General features: G+C 42.5%; 1 protein-coding gene and 1 long non-coding RNA gene across 2 annotated transcripts in view; one reads left to right on the top strand and one right to left on the bottom strand.

Moving 5' to 3' along the window:
- Positions 1-262: 262 nt before the first annotated feature.
- The window catches only part of LOC134293644 (uncharacterized), an 87,947-nt gene continuing 63,113 nt past the window's right edge, over positions 263-25,096 (top strand). The window contains exon 1 of the long non-coding RNA XR_010000588.1: positions 263-455. This is a non-coding gene — a long non-coding RNA (uncharacterized LOC134293644). The remainder of the gene's footprint in view (positions 456-25,096) is intronic.
- LOC134293623 (uncharacterized) lies at positions 21,077-23,549 on the bottom strand. Its single transcript, XM_062961731.1, has 2 exons — positions 23,505-23,549; positions 21,077-23,381 (listed from the first exon to the last, which is right to left on the bottom strand). The coding sequence occupies exon 2, from the start codon at positions 23,379-23,381 to the stop codon at positions 22,329-22,331; it is 1,053 nt and encodes a 350-aa protein (XP_062817801.1). The 5' UTR covers positions 23,505-23,549; the 3' UTR covers positions 21,077-22,328.

Below are 25,096 nucleotides of genomic sequence, written 5' to 3'. Positions count from 1 at the left end.
TCTGTCATGGCCAACTTGAAGAACTAGATCAAGGAGTTGCTAGAAGGTCCAGCAGAGGAGATGAAGGCCAGCAGCTCCCATCAGTCTGCCTTGCCTGGCTCAGCCACTGTTGAAGATGGGCTTCAGGAAAAGCAAACACTTCCCAGCAGTCTGGGCAGGACAACCCTCTCTAGGAAGCTGAAGCAAACACATCTGAGTGAGCTACAGAAAGGATAATAACCAAACCCACATCTCTAGAGCAGAGTGGCAAGGAATCACAGGTGTTAGAGAATAACTGAGAAATTATCCTCAATCAAGCACAGCTGAGATCTTAAGAGATCAGGTCCTCAGTGTTGTGCCTCCTTAGCAGTGGACAACATTGTTCAATTGAATCCATTGCCTGTTTTCTCTTGTTCTGGAACCTGACTCTGCGGTTTCTTGGTTTGTTACTAAAGGACTTCTGGCTTCAAATTCAGGTAACCTGGCTTTTTGTTCTGGCTTCTGTGTTTGTTTGAATGTCATGCTTTTGACTTTGGACTTTTGGATTTTTTGGTGCTTTCTGAAAACTGGCTTTTCAAACTGGGCTGTTGTTGTTGGATATCTTACCTATTCCAGTGAGTTGGCTGCTGCTCATAAGCAGCAGCTCTGTTTATGGCACATTCATTAATGGACTGATCTTATATATGTCGGGAATGTGCCAGGGTGAGGTGACAGATATTGAAACCCATATCTGTCCAGATGGAGGGTTCTCATGCATAGTGCGGGTTCCGGTGTGTAAACCTTTTCCTACAGGTGTTTGTCTTAGAAGCACATGTATTGCAAAGCAGTCAACCCAGAACATTCCATATATGGAAGTACTACAACTCTCATTATCCCCTAGCAGTATAGTAATGTGATGGATTTTACTAAGTCCCTCTTATCGGGGTATTTTAATCTAATTCTATTTTATATTGCTGCTACAGCCCCCCCCCCCCCCCCGCACCTATAAAGTTGACTAACTGTATTGGTGGTTGTTTGATACTATTCTGTTGTATTAACTTTTGTTTTAACTTTTGTTTTATTATCTTACTGTGTTTTAACCTGTGCATTTTGTGCTAATGTATTTGTGTTGTTACTTTTGTAACATTGTGAGCCGCCCCAAGTCCCCGCGCGGAGATGGTGGCGGGGTATAAATAAAGTTTTATATTATTATTATTATTATGGAAGATATGTAGTTCAAAATATCTAGAGTGCTTGTGAGCCATGATGGTGTAGTGATCAGAACACTGAACTACAGCTCTGGAGATCACGGTTTGAATCTGCACTTGGGCATGACAACCAAGTGGGTGACTTTAGGCAACTCACTCTCTCTCAGCCTCAGAGAAAGGCAAAGCCCAACCTTCTCTGAACAAGTCTGGCCAAGCAAAGTCTTTCATAGGTTTTCCTTAGGTGTACCGTAAGTTAAAAGCAATTTGAAGGCCTGCATACAACAACAACAAACCATATCACACCCTCTATACAACAGAATGGTGCATTCAAAGGAGTATATTTGGTATATGCCATTTCTTTCTGTTACTGGCAAGCAAACTAGTAAAATGTGAGCTAGACAAAACTACGGTTAGGTGGATCTGTAATTGGCTAAGCAAACGAACCCAAAGGGTGCCCACCAATGCGTCGTCTTCATCTTGGAAAGAAGTCACGAGTGGAGTGCCACAGGGTTCTGTCCTGGGCCCGGTTCTGTTCAACATCTTTATCAACGACTTATACGAAGGGTTAGAAGGCACGATCATCAAGTTTGCAGACGACACCAAACTGGGAGGGATAGCTAACACTCCAGAAGACAGGAGCAGAATTCAAAACGATCTTGACAGACTAGAGAGATGGGCCGAAACTAACAAAATGAAGTTCAACAGGGACAAATGCAAGATACTTCACTTCGGCAGAAAAAATGGAATGCCAAGATACAGAATGGGGGATGCCTGGCTAGACAGCAGTATGTGTGAAAAAGATTTTGGAGTCCTCGTGGACAACAAGTTAAACATGAGCCAGCAAGCGATGCGGCTGCTAAGAAAGCCAATGGGATTCTGACCTGCATCAATAGGGGAATAGCGTCTAGATCCAGGGAAGTCATGCTTCCCCTCTATTCTTCCTTGGTCAGACCACACCTGGAATCACACTGTGTCCAATTCTGGGCACAGCAGTTGAAGGGAGATGTTGACAAGCTGGAAAGCGTCCAGAGGAGGGCAACTAAAATGATCAAGGGTCTGGAGAACAAGCCCTATGAGGAGCGGCTTAAAGAACTGGGCATGTTTAGCCTGCAGAAGAGAAGGCTGAGAGGAGACATGATAGCCATGTACAAATACATGAGGGGAAGTCATAGGGAGGAGGGAGCAAGCTTGTTTTCTGCTGCCCTGCAGACTAGGATGCGGAACAATGGCTTCAAACTACAGGAAAGGAGATTCCACCTGAACATCAGGAAGAACTTCCTCACTGTGAGAAGGGCTGTTCAGCAGTGGAACTCTCTCCCTCAGACTGTGGTGGAGGCTCCTTCTTTGGAGGCTTTTAAACAGAGGCTGGATGGCCATCTGTCGGGGGTGCTTTGAATGTGATTTCCTGCTTCTTGGCAGGGGGTTGGAGTGAATAGCCCATGAGGTCTCTTCTAACTCTACTATTCTATGATTCTATGATTCTATACTCACTCTCTGTTGTTCCTGCTATTCACTCCACTTGACCCATCAAAGTTCTCCCTGGATCTCTCCCCTCAAGTATTCCCCTTTTGACTTCTCCAGTTTGCGAACTTAAAATGGCTCCTTCAGGGAGGATTTTGGACTCACCATTTCAAATCCTTACGGCAAGATCTTGGACGCACAATTTCAAACAGATGGCCTATGAAGAGCCATTAATTGCACTGTTGGTGCTTCGCTTCCATGAGTTCTGGAGGAGTGTTCTTTGGGGTTCTTGTCATACTGGCATAAAAGTCCCCAGAAGAACAATATCTTTAACCCCTCTTAATTATTTAACGACTTTTACCTTTATTTTTACTATGCTCAGGAGTAAGCAGAGTTACTTACCAGTTAACAGTTCTTTTCCCTATGCCATAATATTCTTTAAAAATGAATTTGGATCAGGCCTCCTCCTCCACCCCCTCCTCCTCCTCACGGAATCTGCTTTTAATATTTCCCTTAATATAGAATCTAAATTATTTTGGGTAATCTATGTCAAGATTAAGTTTAATACATTTAATTGATCTAAGTGGTTTTTATCCTCCTTAATATGACAAATCTCTTGTGTGAAATATTCTTCCTTAATGATCAACATAAAGTAGATAGAGTTCATTTTTAATGCAAGTACAAGATTTGAATTAATTCATAGTTGGGGCACAGTTATTAAACTGTATCAGATATATATGTACACACATATAAGAGAGGAGCATATTCTGTATAAACAAACGGAAAAGTGTATCCAATATTTGCTTGCATATATATCTGTGCCTAAATACACGAAAGGCACAAGATCCCATCTGATCTTCGAAGCTGAGCAGGAGCAGTTAGCGCTTGGATGGGAGACCACTAAGGAATACCAGGTGCTATAGGCAATATTTCAGAGGAAGAGACTGGCAAAACCACCTATTCTTTGCCTATAAAAACCCTATGAAATACATAGTGTCACTATAGGTCAGCAAGGAATTTGAAGGTATGCATACATACGTATATCACACACCTACATGAGCATATGCAAACCTTTGAATTGCAATTATTGGGAGAAAGAAGTATCTTGTGTTGTCTTTCAAATAATTGTGCATTTAAATAAATTGGCAAAGAACTGCATGAAGGGAAGTTGCATCAGACAGAGCATTTATAAGCAGGGGAATTGTTGATTTCAAGACTTAGGGTGAAATTTCTTTGAAGTCTTTTCCCCTCTAAGAATATATATGGGATTTGTCTCTTCTTTTCTTATCCTTTAGAAAAAGAATAGTAGCATTTTATTTATTTATTTATTTTATTTACAGTATTTATATTCCGCCCTTCTCACTCAGAAGGGGACTCAGGGTGGATCACAGTGTACACACATATGGCAAACATTCAATGGCATTAGACAAACGACACACAGACAGACATAGAGGCTATTTAACATTCCAGCTTCTGGCTTCATGAGGGTATGCTTGATTCCAGCCACAGGAGGAGCTGCTGCTTCATCATCCACTGTGACACTGAGTCCTTGATAGAGTACTTCCTCATCTTCCGGCACACAAGCTGCTGGACAATTTTATGGTGATGTAAATTCGTTAAATTAGCCTCCCTGCATAAGCGGTTCCTACATTTTCCTACTTGACAGATGCAACTGTCTTTTGGGTTGCTTAGGTAAACAATAAGTTGGGGCTATTTATCAGTCAGGAACTCAATCTGACTCAGGCTTCGAACTCACAACCTCTTGGTCAGTAGTGATTTATTTATACGTGCTATTCTACCTCCTCTGTTTTCAACTTGTAATTTGATCCCGTTTTACCAAACCTATTACTTAAAGTTTTATAGTCTTTTAATTTATTTTAGTTAACTATTACAGGAGTTTTTGGATAGTTATTTATGTTTATTTGTCTGTGTATTTTTGTCTTTTGTATTTTATTGTTGATATGGTCAGCGGACCAATCAATAAACAAATCTATCTGTATACCTAAGAATAACTATGGGATTTGTCTGTTCTTTTCTTCTCCTTGAGAAAAAGAATCATAGCATTAGATTTTTTTAGAATATTGTCCACCATGTTTAGAGGTGAATTGAATTTTCAATGTTCATAAATGGAGTGTGATGGTTGATTGAACTCAGCAATTTATTAAATGACAAAGGTGGAGTCTGTTTTCTGGACCAATTAAGGACCTAACAGATGAGCAGGGGGAAAGTGGAGGGAACCATCCTTCTTTGTTTCCTACCATCTTTCACTGTCTCCTGGGATGCCCCCTCCCCACATAGTTTCCCATCCCTTCCTGTTGTTTCTCTGCTTCCTCTTTGTATTCTCTAATTTTTTTTTCATGTTAGGTGCAACGTGAGAAACTGCAAGTTGCTTCTGGTGTGAGACAAGTTAGTATCGGGATACCCGGCGGCAAGGACAATAAATGTAATCCAACTTTAACCACTCAATTTACTCTGTGAAACAGACAGAATTAGAAAATAGTCCAGGCTGGTCCAATGGTAAATATGTTCCCGCTGGGAGAAAATGTCTAAAATTAATTCCATAATAGTATACATTTCTACAATTTTTCACAATTTTCCTTTAGTTTGCTTGTATTCTCTGTCACCACACCCTATTACTTTATGTACTGTATGCTCATTGATAACAGCATGAGAAAATGAGTTAGTTATGTAATACTATGTAGGATCACATCAAGATGATTTTTGCAGTGGGTTTTATTTGTGTTCCCATAGTATTGTAAAAAAAATAACACCCAAATCTTAGAACAAATTGACATACAATCATAACTACAGTAGAGTCTCACTTATCCAAGCCTCGCTTATCCAAGCCTCTGGATAATCCAAGCCATTTTTGTAGTCAATGTTTTCAATATATCGTGATATTTTGGTGCTAAGTTCATAAATACAGTAATTACAACATAACATTACTGCGTACTGAACTACTTTTTCTGCCAAATTTGTTGTATAACATGATGTTTTGGTGCTTAATTTGTAAAATCATAACCTAATTTGATGTTTAATAGGCTTTTCCTTAATCCCTCCTTATTATCCAAGATAATCCAAGGCCCATTTAGCTTGGATAAGTGAGACTCTACTGTATTTGCTTTTTTGCTTCACACTTGTTTTCTCACTCTACATAACATGTGAATATATCCATAAAACCAAGGAGAAAGATTTTTTGTTCAAATCGGCGTAAGACCACAATAGGATTGCTTCTCTTTTTCTGTGTGCCCCCCCCCCCCCAATCTATCTATAATCTATTTTGAAGTATTTTATCAGTACACATAGTTGTATTGGTAATATTGACAGGACAAAATGGCATTAACTAATGAAAAAGATTGCTATTGTAAAAGAGAGAACAGGGAGGGAGGAATGAAGAGTGTGTGCGAGAAAGAGTTTTACAAAATAATCATGGATAACCATGAAATTGAACAAATACAGATGTAATTTTTACCTGACTATAACTTGGCGACACAATTTACACATCCAAACACCCATTACATAGTGAGTTTCATTCTCATCAGATTGTTTGGCTCAAATTATCTATAAACTTACTTATTATATACAAAAAAAAATGTAATCGGGTACTTTTTTGTTTGTTTCCCCATAACTGGTGGTTTTACATTTTTTTCTTGTTGTTGTTTCCAGTACTTTGTTCTGAAATAAATCTAACCTTTAAAGAAACAATTCCTTACATTGCAATCTTACTTTGAGGACAAAAAAAAGTTATCTAGAATGCTAACATCCAAGAAGAAATCCACCATGGCAAATATTGGAAACAATTAAGGATGGCTTGTGAATTACATGGGAACACTCACTTAATAAAGTATAAACATGTGCCAAGATAACCACGTAATTCATGAAATTCTAATATCTACAAACTGAGTTAATAATAATAATAATAATAATAATAATAATAATAATAATAATAATAGACAGACTACAAACAGAGGCACAACTATGTGGCCCAAATGATTTATTGGAACTTATGCCTCAAGTACCACCTCCCAGCAGCAAAGAACTGGTGGGATCACAAACCTGCAGAAGTATTGGAAAATGAGCACGCAAAGATACTGTGGGACTTCCAAATCCAGACGGACAAAGTTCTGGAACACAACACACCAGACATCACAGTTGTGGAAAAGAAAAAGGTTTGGATCATTGATGTCGCCATCCCAGGTGACAGTTGCATTGACGAAAAACAACAGGAAAAACTCAGCCGCTATCAGGACCTCAAGATTGAACTTCAAAGACTCTGGCAGAAACCAGTGCAGGTGGTCCCGGTGGTGATTGGCACACTGGGTGCCGTGCCAAAAGATCTCAGCTGGCATTTGGAAACAATAGACATTGACAAAATCACAATCTGCCAACTGCAAAAGACCACCCTTCTGGGATCTGCACGCATCATCCGAAAATACATCACACAGTCCTAGACACTTGGGAAGTGTTCGACTTGTGATTTTGTGATATGAAATCCATCATATCTATCTTGTTTGCTGTGTCATAATAAAATAATAATAATAATAATTTATTTGTTTGACCAGTCATATGACCATTTCAAAGTGCAACATAAATAAAAACAAGGCAAAAAGGATGGGAGGACAGCAGCTGACTTTCTGTTTGCCGTCAAAATCTTATTTTCCTGATTCCTGTTGTTATTTTATGCAGGGGAAAAGCAACATGATCGTTGTGCAATGGGAACAAGCCATAATGTGAATAATGCCCAATGAGACTGATCCAGTCCTGGTGTGCAGTGTCCTCACTGTGCATTATGACACTGGCTATGGATTACTTCTGTTGCATTGTGAACGTCCAATGTGCCTCAGGATGCTCTTGCCAATGTCCCAGAATGCATCTTCTCCCTTCACTGCATTTCTTAATACCTCTGCTATAGAGCTAAGTATACATAGACTGTGACATACGATTTCAGTATATATTTTAAACTTTTGCATGGTGAGACGTTTCTTTTAACTGCATCTGTTTTGACTGTTTCGAAGGCTGGCTTCAGTTTGAGAATGGGGAAAAGGTAGGATATAAACAACAACAAGGCTGATGTATTCAGCTTTTCTCAGTTTCCATGAATTGCAGCCTTGACTTGCATTCTCCCTGCCTTCCATACATTGTCTTTCTCCCTTTCTGTACTCCTAGCCAGAGCTTGGAGAAATTATTAGGGATAACAAAAAGTGGAATTCTGTGAGTTTGATACAAAAGATAACTCTACAAAACCGCAACCCTAGCTCCCTGGAAACCATATGTATGTAATATCCTATCTTTCTTGCTGTAGGTCCCTCCATCAGTCTTCCTATATGTCCCCATACTACAGTGAGCACAGAAGGGTGCCAGGCATCAAAATGCCAGGCCACCCTGTTTCCAGCCCAGTTGTGTTCAATTCCTATCAACTTGGCACAAGAGAGAAGGCAAACACCAACCATGGCACCTACTAGACTGCATTAGACCAGACCACTGTATTTAAAAAGGAGACCATTGCTTTTTCTAAACAAATACTCAGGGGAATATATAAGAAGTGAAAACAATGTTTAAAATATTTAGAAGCCCAGAATAAAACATCCCCGAGTGTGCATGCATGAAAATTATAATCGAGCAGTAATTCCTCCTAACATTAAAGAAACATTCCAGACCTATTTCAAGAAAAGTTAAGTAATTGCTAGTGCCATATTTTATTTTTGTTTGGGCAGGAAATGAGAACAATAACTTTCTACCCATGTTGGGAGAGAACGTCACTTGAATTATTTCAATTTACACTTATTCATTTATCTATCTGTCTGTACTTTTGTTTTATTTTTCCTTAGACATAAATAATGTTTGCAACAAACCATTGCTTTCACTCAAAAGGAATTGATGGTCCCTCTCTCGTTCTCTCCCCCACCCCCCACCCAGTTTTTATGGCAGTGGTTTTTCTGTAGCAGCCTTCCTTCTCTTTGTCCTCCGCTATCTGCAGGGTATTGACAGCTCTGACAAGACTTTGATTATCTAGTCAGCGGGAGCCCGAGAGTTGTCACTTGTCAGGTGTGAGCTGACAAGTCAGGCTGCTGATGAAACAATTGGAAGGAGGTAGAAAGCCTGAGCATGAGAAGGATCGGGGTCATTGGGCCCAAAGTGGAGATCTATCTAGGAAGGTAGAATGGATTACGCCCTCATTAAGGGCTCAAACAAAGCCCGAGGTGGGAGGAGCCAGAGGACAGAAGTAAGGCACAAAAGGTGGGGACGGTTGGAAAGCTGGGATTGTCAACACTTGTTCCTTCTGCTCAGATGCACAGTTCTAGGCTGAATTCCGAGACTCTGCCTTCCTCGTCAAAGTGAAAGTTAGCTGCAGGTGTTAAGGCCTTCCTGGATACTCCGCTCCTAGTTATTAGAAGGGTGTAAAGTTACAAGTGATGATGGCAGGCAGTAAAACAGACGTTCAGCATCATCCAGTGTCTACCTTATTGCAGTTTCTGTCCTGCTTTTATCCTTATTTTTTTCTTAAGGGGTGGTGTTCCTGTTTTGTAAATTTTCCTCCACATTGGTTGTTAAATGAACTGGAAATTGACTTTGAATATGTGACTCTTTCAGAAAAAAAAGTAGGAAAGTGAAAAGGTGGCTTAAATAAACACAAGGCAGTTGTAAAAGAGTAGGTTCCCAGAGTTCCCAGCTCTGTGTCCCTAGGACAATGATGGGCAACCTTTTGCACTTGGTGTGTCAAAATTCACCAAAAAACCTAGCATGACTTGGGTGGTGTGTCACTTTGAGAAAAAAACCCCCATAATTTCACAATATAAATAGTTTAAATAATATTATAATTGTAATATATAACTGTATTTAATAAATCAAAAACTATTTACTGCCATTATTTCCATGTACAACAATCTATGGTACCTCTTGCAGTTTCCACGCTGATTTCTCTCTACTGTAGTTTCAATGTAGACATGAATAATTAATAATATAATAGTAATAATATAATAATATACTACAATAATAATAGAATGAATATATATATATTGTGCATAATTTCCATGGAGTAAACAACAAAACCACTGGACCAAATCACACTAAATTTGGCCACAAAAGACATTAGTCATCCAATCAATCTGCATGCGGCAGCGTGTCAGCAAAAATGGCTAGGCGTGTCAGTGCTGACACGCATGTCATAGGTTGGCCATCACTGCCCTAGGAGGACAGGAGAACCAGCTACTGGCTTCAGTTAAAAGCCAAGAAAAGAGCGCTGGCAAACTCTGAGGAAGGAGAGCTGGAAGGCAGTGTCTGACAGGAGAGGGGTTGCAAGCACCTCCTTTGAACCTGAGTTCCAGTGGAATGAGAAGTTGTGGGGAAAGAGAAGTACCGTATATACTCGAGTATAAGCCGACCCGAATATAAGCCGAGGCACCTAATTTTATCACAAAAAACTGGGATACCTTATTGACTCGAGTATAAGTCGAGGGTGGGAAATGCAGCAATTACGGGTAAATTTCAAAATAAAAATAGATAGCAATAAAATTTCATTAATCGAGGCATCAATAGGTTAAATGTTTTTGAATATTTACCGTATTTCAAAGAAAAGCAATAAACTAGCTCTATAAGTGGAAAAGTAGGGGCATCAAAAACAATATGGTATCAACAATAACCTAATAATAATAATAATAATAATAATAATAATAATAATAATAATAAAAACTTCATTTGGATCCCACCCTATCTCCCCATGGGGATTCAGGCCAGCTTCCAACATAGTAACAGGCAAACATTCAATGCTTATATAAACAATGCAGGGCTAGATATAGATCTATAATTATAGATACTAATTTCACATATGCATTTCCCCCTGAAACGTTTGCAAATCGTTTGTGTGTGTGTGCATTTCCCCTACAATATTTGCAAGCCCATATATATTCATATCTATCTAGACATTTCTATATATATTTGTGTGTTCATTCCCCCCCTGTAATATTTGCAAGCCCTATATATAGGTAGGTAAGAATATACTCATATCTATCCAGACTTTATATAGATATTTGCAGAGACTTGCAAACATGTGAGGGTAAATTCATATATAAAAATAATGTATATGTATGGCTACAGATACACAGGTACATGGATCTATATGTATAAAGGATTTGCAAAGACCTGCAAACATATGAGGGGAAATTCATATATAAAATTAATGTATATAGATAGATACACATATAAAGGTACATAGAGATTGCAAAAGCTTGCAAGGGGTTAATGCCTATATATCTGTAGGAGAGTTTAACAAATATTTCAGGGGAAAATGCTTTCATAAGATTAATGAATATATATTTTTCATCTTCCTGACTTGCAAGAGTGTCTCTCTTTTCAAAACATTCCCTTGATTAAGAGCGAGGGAGGCTTTGCAAAAGTAAACACACTGATAAGGGAGGAGAAGAGAGAAATAGATCACATATTGCAAGCAATAGCCTGCAGGCTCCGTTGCTGGCCTTGACCTGATTATAAGCCGGGGGAGGCTTTTTCAACTCAGAAATAAGGGCTGAAAAACTCAGCTTATCTTCAAGTATATACAGTAACAGTTGGACGGAGGCCTTCCTTGTCTGCCTGACAGATTGGAAAGCTATGAATGAACTCTTCTCCAAATGGGAATGTTGGGCAAGGTCAAGGAAATGTGATGTTCAGGAAAGCTCTTGTTCAGAACACAAAGGCTTTCAAAGACTAAACATTTTAGTACGGAAAATAAAGTTGATCACAGTACAGCATATGTTGTTAGTTTTGATGGGTGAATAACTTCACGTTACATATATATATAATATGGTATCCTTGAATTTGCCATTTAAGGAGAGGGTTTCGGACTTCTCAGTCAGCGAACTGCAGTGTCTCATCATACAACAAAACTCACAATTCAATGTGACGTTGCCATGTTGCTTACAGCGAAATCAAAGTGCTGTAATTGTGTAGTGTGAAACTAGAAATATTGAAATATGTTCCAAGCCAATAAATAAGATAATAGTTTTATCCATGAATTATATGTCTAGCCAGAAAATGTAGCATGCATTTTTGTGGACATATTATCATGGTAATAAACATTTGAGAAATGAATATTTTTCTGAGGATAGGCTAGGATAAATGCTAATTTACAGACTATGCATGTGGTAATCTGCCTTAGCATTGATCTCAAATTATAACACAGGAAAAAGAACAAGCAAGGACACTGATTCAGATAATAATGAATCTGTTTGGAAGCATATTTAAAAACATGTATGATTTAGTCCAACATTAATTTATATTTTATTTAAAATTTACAATGTGAAACATGGTTTTCTAAATGGATATGACCCCTCCAGTCTTTTGGACAAAATATGGAGGGATTGGCCCTTGATATTGAGGAATAGACTCTGTAAGGGCAAATATTTGGCCATAATTGCTGGTGAATTTTAATTTATTGACCAAATAAAAGTGAAAGGAATTTTTAAAAAAAGTACTCTTGATAATTATTAAAACTCTAGACTTACTCTTTAAAATCATTAAATATATGTTTCCACTCTGAATTCCATTTAAGTCATCTGCTTGGCACTTTTCTCCACTTTCAAGAAGCAATTCAGTATCTCAGCCTTGAATTTTTTTGTTATCAGGAAATCCTTTAAATTCCATATTGTGGAATGCTCAGAAAGAAAGAATATTGATCATTATTTCAAATCTTCCCACTTCATGGTTTTAATTCAGGGCAAAAGGATCAGCATTACAAAGAAAAGGAAATACGGGACTTGCCATTTTTCAAGGATCCTTAGTGAGTAGCAAGACTTCCATTTCTAAATTTCCTGCATCCAAAATGCTGTCTGAATGGAGGTATGAATTTTGTACATCCAAGACTTCTGGGTCTGAACCATGGCACATGTAAAGTACACCAGTTTTTCTTCGAAAGTAAGCAGTAAGAAATTATTGGGTTTTTTAAATTTAAAAAACAACCTAGATTTAAGCACTTAAGTGTGGTAAGGAACTGTGTTAGATTCAAATCTCCAAGAATGTCTTATGTTCAACCAGCAGCTAGTATGAGATGAGTACATTTTTTCAAACTTGTATAGACTGTGCATCATCTTTGAGTCTCGTTTAAGACATGGGAAGTGGGATTTTAATTATCATCTTCCAAAAATGTAGTTTCAACTACTTTCACACAATGGGGAAAATTGTTCATTGCTTCCCTTGAGAACAAAATTAGTATAGAATTACATTCTCAATTACAAGTAATTAGTTATTTGTATGAATGTTAGGGGCAGGACCCACCAAGGTCCTCTATTTGCCCTTTGAAGGGAAAGACTCCTGTGCCACCCTAGAGGCATTGGCATCCATCCCAGGCCCTTAAAGTGCTCTTTCTTAAGCAGTTTAACACAGGACAAAACACCAAGCCGTCTCTTTCAATGGGTTCATTTTGCTAGTGCAAAGATCCATCACTCTCTGGCTAGATTTCTGATTCAGTGTTTTAAGGGATAAGAAATCAAATCTGAAAGACATCAGTAATGTACTGTCATTTATTTTGAACCTGGAGATTAAATTAAAGAATTAATAACAATGAAGCCAGGTTTGAAACCCCAGCAGAGCCAGCATTGATCTGTGTCTGTCGCTCACTGTGCCTTACTGTTCTGGCCCAAGTGTTTTATTTATCATCCTGTCACCCCGGTATCAAATAGCTATTCCAATGAAGGCCTTTGATTGGAAATTCAGTAGTAGCTTTCCTATGGAAGAAAAATGCTATTATTGCATTACTCTTATAGTTAACCTTTAACAGCTACTCAAGAAGGCATGGTTTATACTTGCAACAGAATGAGGTAGTAGAGTCACGCAGTGGCAAAAGAGCTTATTCAAACTCCAGGCAGGGGATAATTTTTCTAAATGCCCCGCTTTAAAAATGCAGCCTCTCAATTACTGAGTTAGTTACATACAGTCTGTTCCATGGATTTAAAGATGGAATATCATCATTTGGTTGCACGAAGGTGTTTTGAAGTCTCCTGTTGACTTATGACAATGAGTTCCATAAAGTTTTCATAAGCAAGGCCTATTTTACTCTGTGATATATATATATATATATATATATATATATATATATATAGAGAGAGAGAGAGAGAGAGAGAGAGAGAGAGAGAGAGAGAGAGAGAGAGATTGTGATTAGAGCACCTGGTATTACTTCCAAATACTAACTAGGCTTGACTCTGCTTAGGAAACAAAGTATGATGGCTTCAAGGTATTTAAGCAAATTGTGTGCTGGTACGGCTGTACCAGAAGCTCCGACTTTATTTTCTTGCTGCTAATGTTTGCAGTCATAGGACAAGCCACCTGTCAATCATCATTAAGTTTGGTTCCGCCCCTTGTTCAGGGCTCTGGGAGGGAAGGAGCCATTTTTAAATCTGTCTCTCTTAAGGAAGCTAAGCTATAGGACGTAGACCAGCTTGTCCCGTAGAAAAGCTTCATCTCTCAAGAACATCCGGGGATATAGAACATCTGAGGAATCAGAAACAGAAATTCCAGGGGAAAGGTCCCAAAGGTTCTGGCTAAGAGCTCACAGCCTCTCAGCCTCACAGCTCCTGAGGGAAACAGCCCTAAAGTTTCTAGAGAAACCTCGGAGAGGGAACAGCACCACAGATCCACGGAACCCCAGCGGAAACATCTGCAAGCATTGGTTGGTAGGTCCACTCAATACCCAGATGCATTTGGAGTCGGCAGTGGGTCCCACATCAGCTAGGCCCAAATAATAGACAGCCTGGGAGAGGTTATAAGGGGATTTTCTTATAGAGAAAGCACAGTTATCCAAAGCCAATTGTCTGTCCCCTGGGGACAAGATTGAAAAGCCATCAGTTTATTAAGGAAACCTTGAAGTGTTATTTGACTCCTTGAAGATTTATTATTTGTTCATCAATAAAGACTTTATTTCATTAAAGATTCAAAAGGCCATCCTTTTCAGGGAAATCCTCAAGAGCCTCTCTTTAGGCACCCTGGCTTCCCGCTGGGCATAAAGTATATGTCCTATACAAAAATACAATAGTTACAGGCCCAGTGCGTGACAGAACAAATTGCGTGTTGTAAACCAAGCTTTATTAACACTATCTTAACCCAAGGATTTGCCATATAAATAATGAACAAACCTAAGGTAAAGGTAAAGGTTTCCCCTGACATTAAGTCCAGTCATGTCTGACTCTGGGGGTTGGTGCTCATCTCCATTTCTAAGCCGAAGAGCCAGCATTGTCCATAGACACCTCCAAGGTCATGTGGCCGGCATGACTGCATGGAGCACCGTTACCTTCCCACTGGAGTGGTACCTATTGATCTACTCACATTGGCATGTTTTCGAACTGCTAGGTTGGCAGAAGCTGGAGCTAATAGCGGGTGCTCACTCCGCTCCCTGGATTTGAGCCTGTGACCTTTCAGTCTGCAAGTTCAGCAGCTCAGTGCTTTAACACACTTTGCCACCGGGGCTCCATGAACAAACCTACTGAACTGATTTTCTCCTGGTTGAACCTCCCTTATTCTGTAATAACCCTCTTCTGGCTTGGTACAAGTGCAGTTGACCCTCAGCCATCTTTGATAGGATTATTCTCTGAAAGAGGAACAGAGAGCAGGAGCCTTTCATTTGATAGGTTTCTCATCTGGCCTCCCATGCTTGGTTGACACTAGTAAGAAAATCTCCCACTCCTGGGATGACTAAACCATATGTTCCACGATGCTTGGTGTGGAAGAAGGTCTTAATGTAATGTTAGAAGCTAAAGATGTGCCACTTTTTGTACCTACTGTTCTAGTTTTCATCTGGTTGAACTTCCCTTATGTTAGAATAGCCCTCTTCTGCTGGCTGATATTCAACAATGTGCTGGTAGAGTGATTTGCTTGGGATGGTCAATCCATATTCCAAAACACTCAATATGGAAGAAGGTACTGATTTCACAACATTGCAGAAAGTCTGTAGTTCATTCCCTTGCATTTCTTCTTTCAAAAGTGTAATATAGCATGTGATGTAGAGATTTTCTGTTTGAAGAGCTGGCCAGTCAGTGAAGATGGTGTAGGGCTTGGAAGACAAATTGTCCAAACAGATACAGGGTATCTTCCTCTCATTCACTTGTGGACCTGAAACATATCCAATAGCAGCACAAGGAAAAATATACCGTATGTACTTGAGTATAAGCCGACCTGAATATAAGCCGAGTGTGATGTCTTATGGGCCTTGTAGTCCCGTTCCTAGTACTATTGTGGCAGACGAAGAGGAAAACATGGGATTTACACAGTTTCAGCCAGAAACGGAGCCCTTGCACCTGCAGGATGTTTGGCCTCAAGAAGTTAGCCAAACAAGCCTTGGGCAGAATTCTCCCCCGTTTTCTCGAAAGGACAATTATAATAAAGATAGAGGCGCTAGGGAGGCGAAGCGCCGAAGCGCCAGAATCGCAGCCAAACAATTAGCTGATTAAGTCTGCTTCCCTTGGGAAATTCTAAGGAGTCTTGCATCTGGACTAAGTTGAGTTTCACTTCTAGTTCTCCAGGGAAAGTGTTCTTCTGGCGGGAAACGAGACCCTATTTAGGTGTTTGCCGCAAGGGAAACTTTGCGGAGTCAATTCGTCAGCTGGAGGAGTGAGATCGTGTGTAGACTTCGTACTCCAGTTCCCTGTTTCCCGAATCAAGTTTCCAGCCTTGCCTTGTCCCGCGTTTGCCACGGATCTTGTTTACTCTTGTTGCCTTGTTTCAAGTCTTGTTCTAGCCAAGTATCAAGTTTGCTTTCCAGCCTAATTGCCAAGTTTCTATGGACTTAAGGACCTTGTCTTCTCCCCACACTTTGCTTGGCAAAGTGTGTGTTTCGGTTATTGGATTATAACTTTGGACTCTAATATCACATATTGGACATTATTTTCCTGGACTATATTTGACCTTTCCTGAAAGGTCTACTTCTGAACTATATTCTACACTTGTTTTTATTGACTTTATATATTTCCTTAATAAAGATATTAGATAGATTCTGGTCTCTGCGCATGGTTATTGGTGTTCTGCAGCCTGGGTCCTGACACCGAGGCACTTAATTTTACCACAGAAAGACTGGGAAAACATTGACTCCAGTATAAGCTGAGATACCAATAAAATTACATTAATTGAGGCATCAGTAGTTTAAATATTTTTGAATCTTTACATCAAACTGTAATTTAAGATATGACTGTTCAACTCTGATTAAATCATTATTTTCATCTTCTTCAATGTATCCTTTTAATAATAATAGAGTGAAATAATAAATGTAATAATAATAATAATAATAATAAATGCAGTAAAATAATAAATGTAATAATAGAGTAAAATAATAAATGTATTATTAATAATAAAATAGAGTAAAATAAATGTAAAGTAACAACAATAGAGTAAAATAATAAATGTAATAATAATTAATAGATAAAAATATTAAATGTAACAATACCAATAATAATAGAGAAAAATAATAATATCTATATATATAAAAGAATAATGAAATTTTGGCCTAGGACAAAACAACAAAACTACACATTCCAGAAACACTAAACTTGGCAACACAACCCCTCATCCATGCCTCTACGTTCATACAAGAAAAAGCTCCAGCTACTCCAGAAAACAGCCAGGCTTTGAGACTGCAAGGCTATTCACTGCTATTCCACCTGGCCAACAAAGGATTCCCATAAGCCACAGCAATGCATGGCCGGGCAAAGCTAGTAATATATATAAGTATAAGCCGACCTGAATATAAGCACACCAGGACCCTCACCCGAGTATAAGCCAAGGAGGGTTTTTTTCTATCCTAAAAAAGGACTGAAAAACTAGGCTTATACTTGTCCGTTCCTGGAAGGTGTAGGACCCAAGAAATAGGCTCACACCGCTGGTCGCAATGGAAAACTTTATTGAATCCGCCTTGCCAAGATGACTGCAAAAGCTTTTACTGACCCTCTTCCGCTTTTCCCTCAGTATATGGGGTTGTTGCCTCCCCCCTCCTCCTTCTCCATCCACACTTCCCTTTCCTTTTGTCCTTTCCCACGTTTGAAGACCAGACCCTGTCATAAATCAGCCTATCCCGCCAAATGGTCTCCTTCCTCTGTCCTCTTGTAGTCAGGTTGCGAAAAGACCAGCTTTGATGATGCTGTTCTTTGTTGCACCCTGACATGACTCCCCCCTTCGGACGACGACCCTGCGGGGAGAGACAAAGTTCCGACAATCTAAGAACAACAGCAGCAGAATAAGCCAGGAGAAGGAAAGAAGAAGGAGAGAGAGAGTCCAACCCCCCCCCCCCTTTTCGGGATCATGGTCCAGGTTTATGGGGAAACTTTGTGTGAAACTGTTTTCTCAACTTTGGGGCTTTAACATGCTCTGCTGCTACCCATTCCGGGTGTAAGGTCTGTGAAGACCATTGGACCAAGTAGTACAGTTTCCCCCGAGACTTCTTGGAGTCCAGGATATCCTTGATTTCAAAATGGGTGTGTGCCCCCACCATAATGGGGACCGGATCTGCCCCCGGTTTACTCCATCTGTGAGTGTTTGGCGCTGGTTTCAGCAGGCTAACGTGAAACACTGGGTGCACCTTGCGCCATCTATGAGGCAATTGTAACCGTACTGTCACTGGGTTCACAACGGCCGAAATGGGAAAGGGACCAACATATCGTGGGCTCAGCTTCCGGGATGGTTGTGTGGATTTCAGGTGCTTTGTCGACAGGTACACTAACTCCCCCACTTTGTAGTCCGGTGGTGCTGTTCTCTTTCTATCTGCATATTTCTTGTAATCCACTTTGGCGGTGCGCAAGGCCTCCTGAACCGAAGGCCAAGCGGCAGCGATCTTCTCGCCCCAATTCCCTGGCTTCTCGTCAGAAGGCAACTCCTTTTGCAGTGCGGGGAATGGCGGAAAATCTCTGCCGTTCACAACTTTAAACGGAGAGACCCCAGTGGACGCGTGATCCGAATTATTAATGCAATATTCGGCAAGTGGTAGCATCGAGGACCATTGATCTTGCTGGTACGTGCTGTAGCAACGGAGGAACTGCTGAAGGGTCTTCTGAACCCGTTCGGTGGCTCCGTCTGTTTCTGGATGGAAGGCCGTGCTCAGGGCCCTTTCAGTTCCTAAAATACCCAGGAAAGACTTCCAAAACCTCGATGTGAACTGAGAGCCCCTGTCACTTATGATCCGCTTGGGACACCCGTGCAGGCGGAACACGTGTTGCAGAAACAATTTGGCCAACTCGGGTGCCGTTGGAAGTCTCTTAAGGGCCACGAAGTGAGCTTGTTTGGAGAACAGGTCAATTATAGTCCAGATTGTGTTGAAACCGTTGCTGTTGGGCAGGTCTACCACAAAGTCCATAGCTATATCCGTCCACGGTCTCGAGGGGTCTGCTACTGATTGCAACAATCCTTCTGGTCTGCCCACCTTTTGTTTTGCCATAGCGCACACTGGGCATTCCTGCAAATAACCCTTTACATCCTTGCGTATGGTTGGCCACCAGAATTGTCTATTCAACAGTTTCAGAGTTTTTGTAAACCCAAAATGACCAGCGAGCTTGGAGTCGTGTGCTTGGGCCAGCACCCTCCCCCGAAGTTCCTCCGGTACATAGTATTTGGAACTGTGAGTCCACAATCCCCCTGTTTGAGACAGTTCATCCCTATGAGACTGGAGCCAGGGGTCCGCATCTGCAGCTAGCCTCAATTCCTGGGACAGTTCGTGTGGTTGGCCACTAGGTGGGGGCTTTTCCTTCGCTGTGGCCCTTGTCTGCACCATCAAACCCAGTTGTTCTTTCGTGAACACAGTTCCGACTTCCCCCAGGGCCGAATAGTTTGCATCGGGCATTCGAGATAGGGCATCTGCCATCCTGTTCTGGGTCCCCGGAAAGAACTTCAGCTTAAAATTGAAACGGTTAAAGAACTGTGCCCATCGCAGTTGTTTTGCATTCAGCCTTTGAGGGGTACGTAAAGCTTGCAGATTCTTGTGATCAGTCCATACCTCAAATTGGACCTCGGTTCCCTCCAAGAAATGCCTCCAATGGGATAGGGCAGCCTTCACTGCGAAGGCCTCCTTCTCCCACACCCGCCAATTCCGTTCCGTTTCCGTGAACTTTCTTGATAAATAAGCACACGGTCTTAGAGCACCCTCATCATCGGCCTGCAACAGTATTGCTCCATAGGCCGCCTCTGATGCATCACAATGAACCACGAAAGGTTTGTCCCATTGGGCATGAACTAATATGGGTTGACTTGTGAACCTCCTTTTTAATTCCTCAAACGCCTCTTGGCACTCAGGCGTCCAGTTCAGTTTCGCACCCGGCGTCTTAGTCTTACGAGTCTCCCCCACTCCCTTAGTCTTTAGTAATTCTGTCAAAGGCAGAGACAGCTTGGCAAAGTCTTTGATGAACTGTCTATAGAAATTTGCAAAGCCTAGGAATCCCTGCAGCTGTCTTCGAGTCCTTGGAGGCTCCCACGCCAATACATCCTGCACCTTGGCGGGGTCCATAGCTATGCCTTTTGTGGAAATGCGGAACCCCAAGTAGTCTAACTCCGTTTTGTGGAATTCACACTTGGAGAGTTTGGCATAAAGCTGATTCTCCTTTAATCTCCGCAAGACTTCTCGAGTCAGCCTAATGTGTTCAGCCAGTGATTTACTGTACAAAAGAATGTCATCGAGATATATAATAACCCCCTTATATAGCATGTCACGAAAGGTCTCATTTATGAACTGCATGAACACCTTTGGACCTCCGCACAAGCCAAAAGGTAAAACTTTAAAATGGTACTGCCCCAGGTGACAATTAAAAGCCGTTTTCCAACAGTCTTCATCTTTGATTCGAATCCTATAAAAAGCCTCCCGCAAGTCCAGTTTGGTAAAGATGCGTGCTTCGCCCAATTGCGCCAACATCTCTGACATTAGGGGAAGCGGGTATTGGTTTGTGGTGGATATTGCGTTAAGACCTCTATAATCCACGACCAATCTTAGGCCGTCTGCTTTTGGCCTGAAAAATACTGGCGCTGCCATGGGGGACTGAGATGGCTCGATGAAGCCTCTCTCTATATTCTTGTCAATAAATTCTCTGAGTGCCCTTTTCTCTGGTTCCGACATTGCATAGAGTTTTGGCTTAGGTAGTTTGGCATTGGGGTCTATTTCAATTGCACAGTCCGTCTTCCTATGAGGGGGCAACTGGTCACACTCCTTCTCACTGAACACCTCTGCGAATTCATGGTAGACTCTGGGAACGCTTTCCAATGGTACCCCCTGTGACGTGGCTGCTATCGCCCCCTCTGGCTCCAGTACCTCTATGTCTTTCGGGGTACTCTCAAAATTGCAATTTCCATCCCAGAAAGTAAATGTCTCCCTTTTCCAGTCAATCTGAGGGTTTTGCCATCTCAGCCAAGGAACGCCCAAAATGACTGGCTGATGTGCCATTGTTGAAATCTGTCAGGACCCAGGCTGCAAAGGCACCAATAACCAAACACAGAGGCCAGAATCTATCTAATATCTTTATTGAAGGAATATATAGAGTTAATAAAAGCAAGTATATGAAATAGTCCAAAAGCAGACCTTTCAGGAAAGGTCTAAATTAGTCCAAAAAAGCGATGTCCAATATGAAATATTAAGGTTCAAAGTTGTAATCCAATAACCGAAACACTCACTTTGCCAGGCAAAGTGAGGGGAGATGACAAGGTCCTTTAGTCCATAAACTTGAGCAAGGCTAGGAAATAACTTGATACTTGAAACAAGGCTTAAAACGTGGAACAAGGTAACAAGGAACAAGAACAAGGTCCGTGGAAAAACTTGGTAAAATCCGTGATACAAGGCAATGTTTAGTCCTGGGAAACAAGCAAGGTCCGTAGGTAAACAAAGGCAGAAACAGGAGCGAAGGCTGGAAAGCAGGGCAAGGCTTGAGCAGGAGCGAGGCTTGAAACGGAGCGCGCTGTCCAGACACAACTCGCTCCGGAGGTTGACGAATTGACTCCGCGAAGTTACTTCGCGGGTAAATCACCTATATAGAGTCTAACTTTCCCGCCGAAGCAGTTCTCTGGGAACCAGAAACGAAAGCTAATCTTTGAGACCAGATGTTTGACTCCTTAAGGATTCTCACGAAAAAGCAGACTTAATTGGCTGAATTCTTGGCTGCTATCCTCGCACTCCTGCGCGAAGCAGCTTCCAAACCTCTCTGTTGTTTACAAAACTCATGGCGGGAGAACACAGGGGAAGTGGGCTCCGGATTTGTTTGACATACTTCTGGGTCACAACTCTCTTGCAGGTGCAAGGTTCCCAGATCTGCCTGGGAAAGATCTGGCTGGGAAGATTCCAGTTCAGACTGGGAAGGTAAAAAACCCAAGTTTTCTTCATCATCAGGCATTACAGTGTCATAAGCAGGACTACAAGGCCCATGAGTCATCACAAAATCACAAATTGCAATGTCTCAGCATGAGAACCCATAGTCATTCTTAAAAACCCTGTTTTTTCTGTTACTGGGACTCCGTATGCCGGGGTTCCATCCAATTGTGCGAAGACTACTGGTGTCTTTAGTGGGTTTGGCTCCACCCCCAACCTGTTTGCTAGTTCGGGAGTAATTAGGCATCTCGTGCACCCACAGTCCAACATAGCATCTGCCTCTACCTGAATCCCTGTCTCTGGGTTCAACAGCCTCACTCTGACTCTCACAATGTCACAATTTACTCTTCTCAACTCACCCCCTTCGCCCTCTGGTGGTTCGATCTGTTTCCGGGCGTTCAAAACAGATCCCAGTCGTTTCCCGGTAACTCCAGGTCCTCCGCTTCCTCCATCTCTTCTGCCTGAAGCTGCCCTGGGGCTAAAGCCGTTTCCGTTGCCATGGCAGCTTTCCCTTTTGCTAGTTTGGAGTTCTGGTGGGGCGGCTTCTGGCTGTGAAGCCTCTCTCCTTTTGTCTCCACGCCTGTCCCTTTCGGACACTCTGCCGCTCGATGTCCCTCGCGCCCGCAAGCGAAGCAGGCCCCCCTCCCTGCTCTCCTCTCCCTGCTGGTCGACCTTCCGCGACGAGGGGAGAAGCGCCGTGTTGCTGCTGTCGGGGGTTTGATTCTGTTGCTCTCCCTTGGACGACGAGAGATTTGCTGTTGGTCCACCTCCACGCGCCCCGCTAGCAAAATCCAGTCCTCCAAGTCTCTTGGATTTCCTCTGTGTAAAGCCCACTCGAGCACCTCAGAGCGTAAACCAGCCCTGAAATATTCCAGTTTGGTGGTGTCGGACCAGTCCCTGATCTTCCCCGCTGTGGCTTTAAATTCCAGGGCGTATTCTGACACTGTCCTTCCTCCCTGGTATATCCTTTTGAGTTGGGCCTTCGCCCTCTCCTCTGCCAAAGGGTCTTCGAATCTCTCACGGAGGGCTCTTAGGAAATCCTCCAGGCAGGCCAGCTCCCGGGCACCCGTATCATACATCTGCATTAGCCAGTCTGCAGCTGCTTCTTTCAAGTTTGCCCCCACCGTGTGGATTTTTGCGCTTTCTGAAGGGAATTGGTCCCCAAAATCCTCCATGAAGTGTGTTACGTTTGTAATGAAATAAGACAGCTGTTTGGGGTCCCCGTTGAACTTCACCCGAAATTCTCCCTTCCCAGGCATTTGGCTCCTTCCTGACAGGCCCGTGGGGAAAACTGATGTCCCCTGCTGAGGCATCTCATCCTCATAGTCCTGTGGACCCTCCCCGGCAAAGGGACGGGGTCCAGTGCCTCTCCCGGGCAGCCCTCTCCTCTGCTCCCGTTGCTCGACTGTCGCCCTCCAGGACTCGTTTACCTGCCGCTGCATCAGATCCATCTGTCGAGAGAAAGTTTCAAACATTTTCTCCATCGCATCTAATCTCCTTTCCATCCTTCTCATCTCCGGGGCTCCCTCTCCGTCTCGCTGCCAATCTCCTCCCATCTGGATCTTCCGTCTCACCGTCACTCCCCTGCCTGCGGGTAACTGGGTGGAGGTCAGCGGCTTCCACGAGGGGTCTGTCCCCCCTTCGCTCAACGCGGGCGATGGGTTCCTTTCCTCTCTCAACTCCTCGGCACCTCGAGGGTTCGCCTGTTCTTCTTCCAGGAAGAGGAATTCCTTAATGGTTTCTCCTCCATCAGGGTTCATGCTCTCACCGGAGAGACCTTTCCTCACGGGATGAGCCGAGAAAAAAAAAAGGGAGTAAAAGCTTAATGTCCGTTCCTGGAAGGTGTAGGACCCAAGAAATAGGCTCACACCGCTGGTCGCAATGGAAAACTTTATTGAATCCGCCTTGCCAAGATGACTGCAAAAGCTTTTACTGACCCTCTTCCGCTTTTCCCTCAGTATATGGTAGGCTTGCTCAAATAATTCGTTTTCCCCGTTTACCGTTATTGATTCGTTTTTTTCGATTGTTTTGAAGCAATATCGAACCTTGGTTGTCCACACGTCTGGATATCGCAGTTTCGAATCGCGAGAGGCCGTTTTTTCTTATTTCTTCGTTTTTTTCGAAAAGAAAAAAAAGCTTTTGCAAAGCACCCAAACTCCTTTCCTTTTGCCCCTCAGCCAATGGGAGGCTCAGCCAATGGGAGGGGGCGAGGGGGAAGGAGGCCGAGGAGGAGGAGGAAGACGGAGGGGGGAAATGGCCGCCGCCGCCGCCGCCTCGCCTCAGCTCAGTGCATTAATTAATTGGGCCTTAATGAGCCCCCTTCCAAGCCAAACCCACCAGAGAAACACCCTCAATGCAAACCTTGCAACGTCCTTCTCTCCTTCTTGGACACAAAGGCAAAGGGAGGAGGCACTTCGGGTTCCCAAGCGACCTGAAAAGAGCCATAGAGAAAGGGAGAGCCAGTGCGCATGCTCCACCCTCCAAGGCACACAAGGGGGAGTTCGCATGGGAGCCGGAAGTGTTGGGGCCTCCGTCCCTCCCTTGCTTTTCCTCTTTGGTCTCCCTATCTTGAACACAGAACACGCATGAAAAAAAACACACCATAATTTCACAATATATAGTTTAAATAACAAAAGGAAGAGGAAGGAAGAGGCCCGGGATGCGAGGGGGTGTGGGCCAGGCCCGTCCTCGGCTGCTCCCAGGGGCCCAGATTCGCACCCTCCCTCCCCCCAATACAGGTCTCCATTCCATACTACGCTACATGAACTTGAATGGATACTGTGGTTGTGTTGTCGAAAGCTTTCATGGCCGGGATCACACTGTTGTGGTATGTATTCCGGGCTCTACGGCCATGTGCCAGAAGCATTCTCTCCTGACGTTTCACCCACATCTGTGGCAGACATAGAGGTTTTGACGTCTATGCGAAGCTAGGCAAGTGGGGTTTATATATCTGTGGAAGGTCCAGGGTGGGAGAAAGAACTCTTGTCTGTGGGAGGCAAGTGTGAATGTTGCAATTGGTCACCTTGATTAGCATTGAATAGCCTTGCAGCTTCAAAGCCTGGCTGCTTCCTACCTGGGGGAATCCTTTGTTGGGAGGTATTAGCTGGCCCTGATTGTTTCCTGTCTGGAATTCCCATTTTCTGGGTGTTTCTGGGAAGGTAATGGC

Source organism: Anolis carolinensis, unplaced genomic scaffold (genome assembly GCF_035594765.1).
Source record: "Anolis carolinensis isolate JA03-04 unplaced genomic scaffold, rAnoCar3.1.pri scaffold_9, whole genome shotgun sequence".
Lineage (NCBI taxonomy): Eukaryota > Metazoa > Chordata > Lepidosauria > Squamata > Dactyloidae > Anolis > Anolis carolinensis.
The sequence above is the reverse complement of the archived record's forward strand: the minus strand, read 5'-3'. Positions and strand labels throughout refer to the sequence as shown.

Coding starts and splice junctions, on each gene's coding strand:
- LOC134293623 (XM_062961731.1), bottom strand. CDS start 23,381: ATGGATCTGATGCAGCGGCAGGTAAACGAGTCCTGGAGGGCGACAGTC.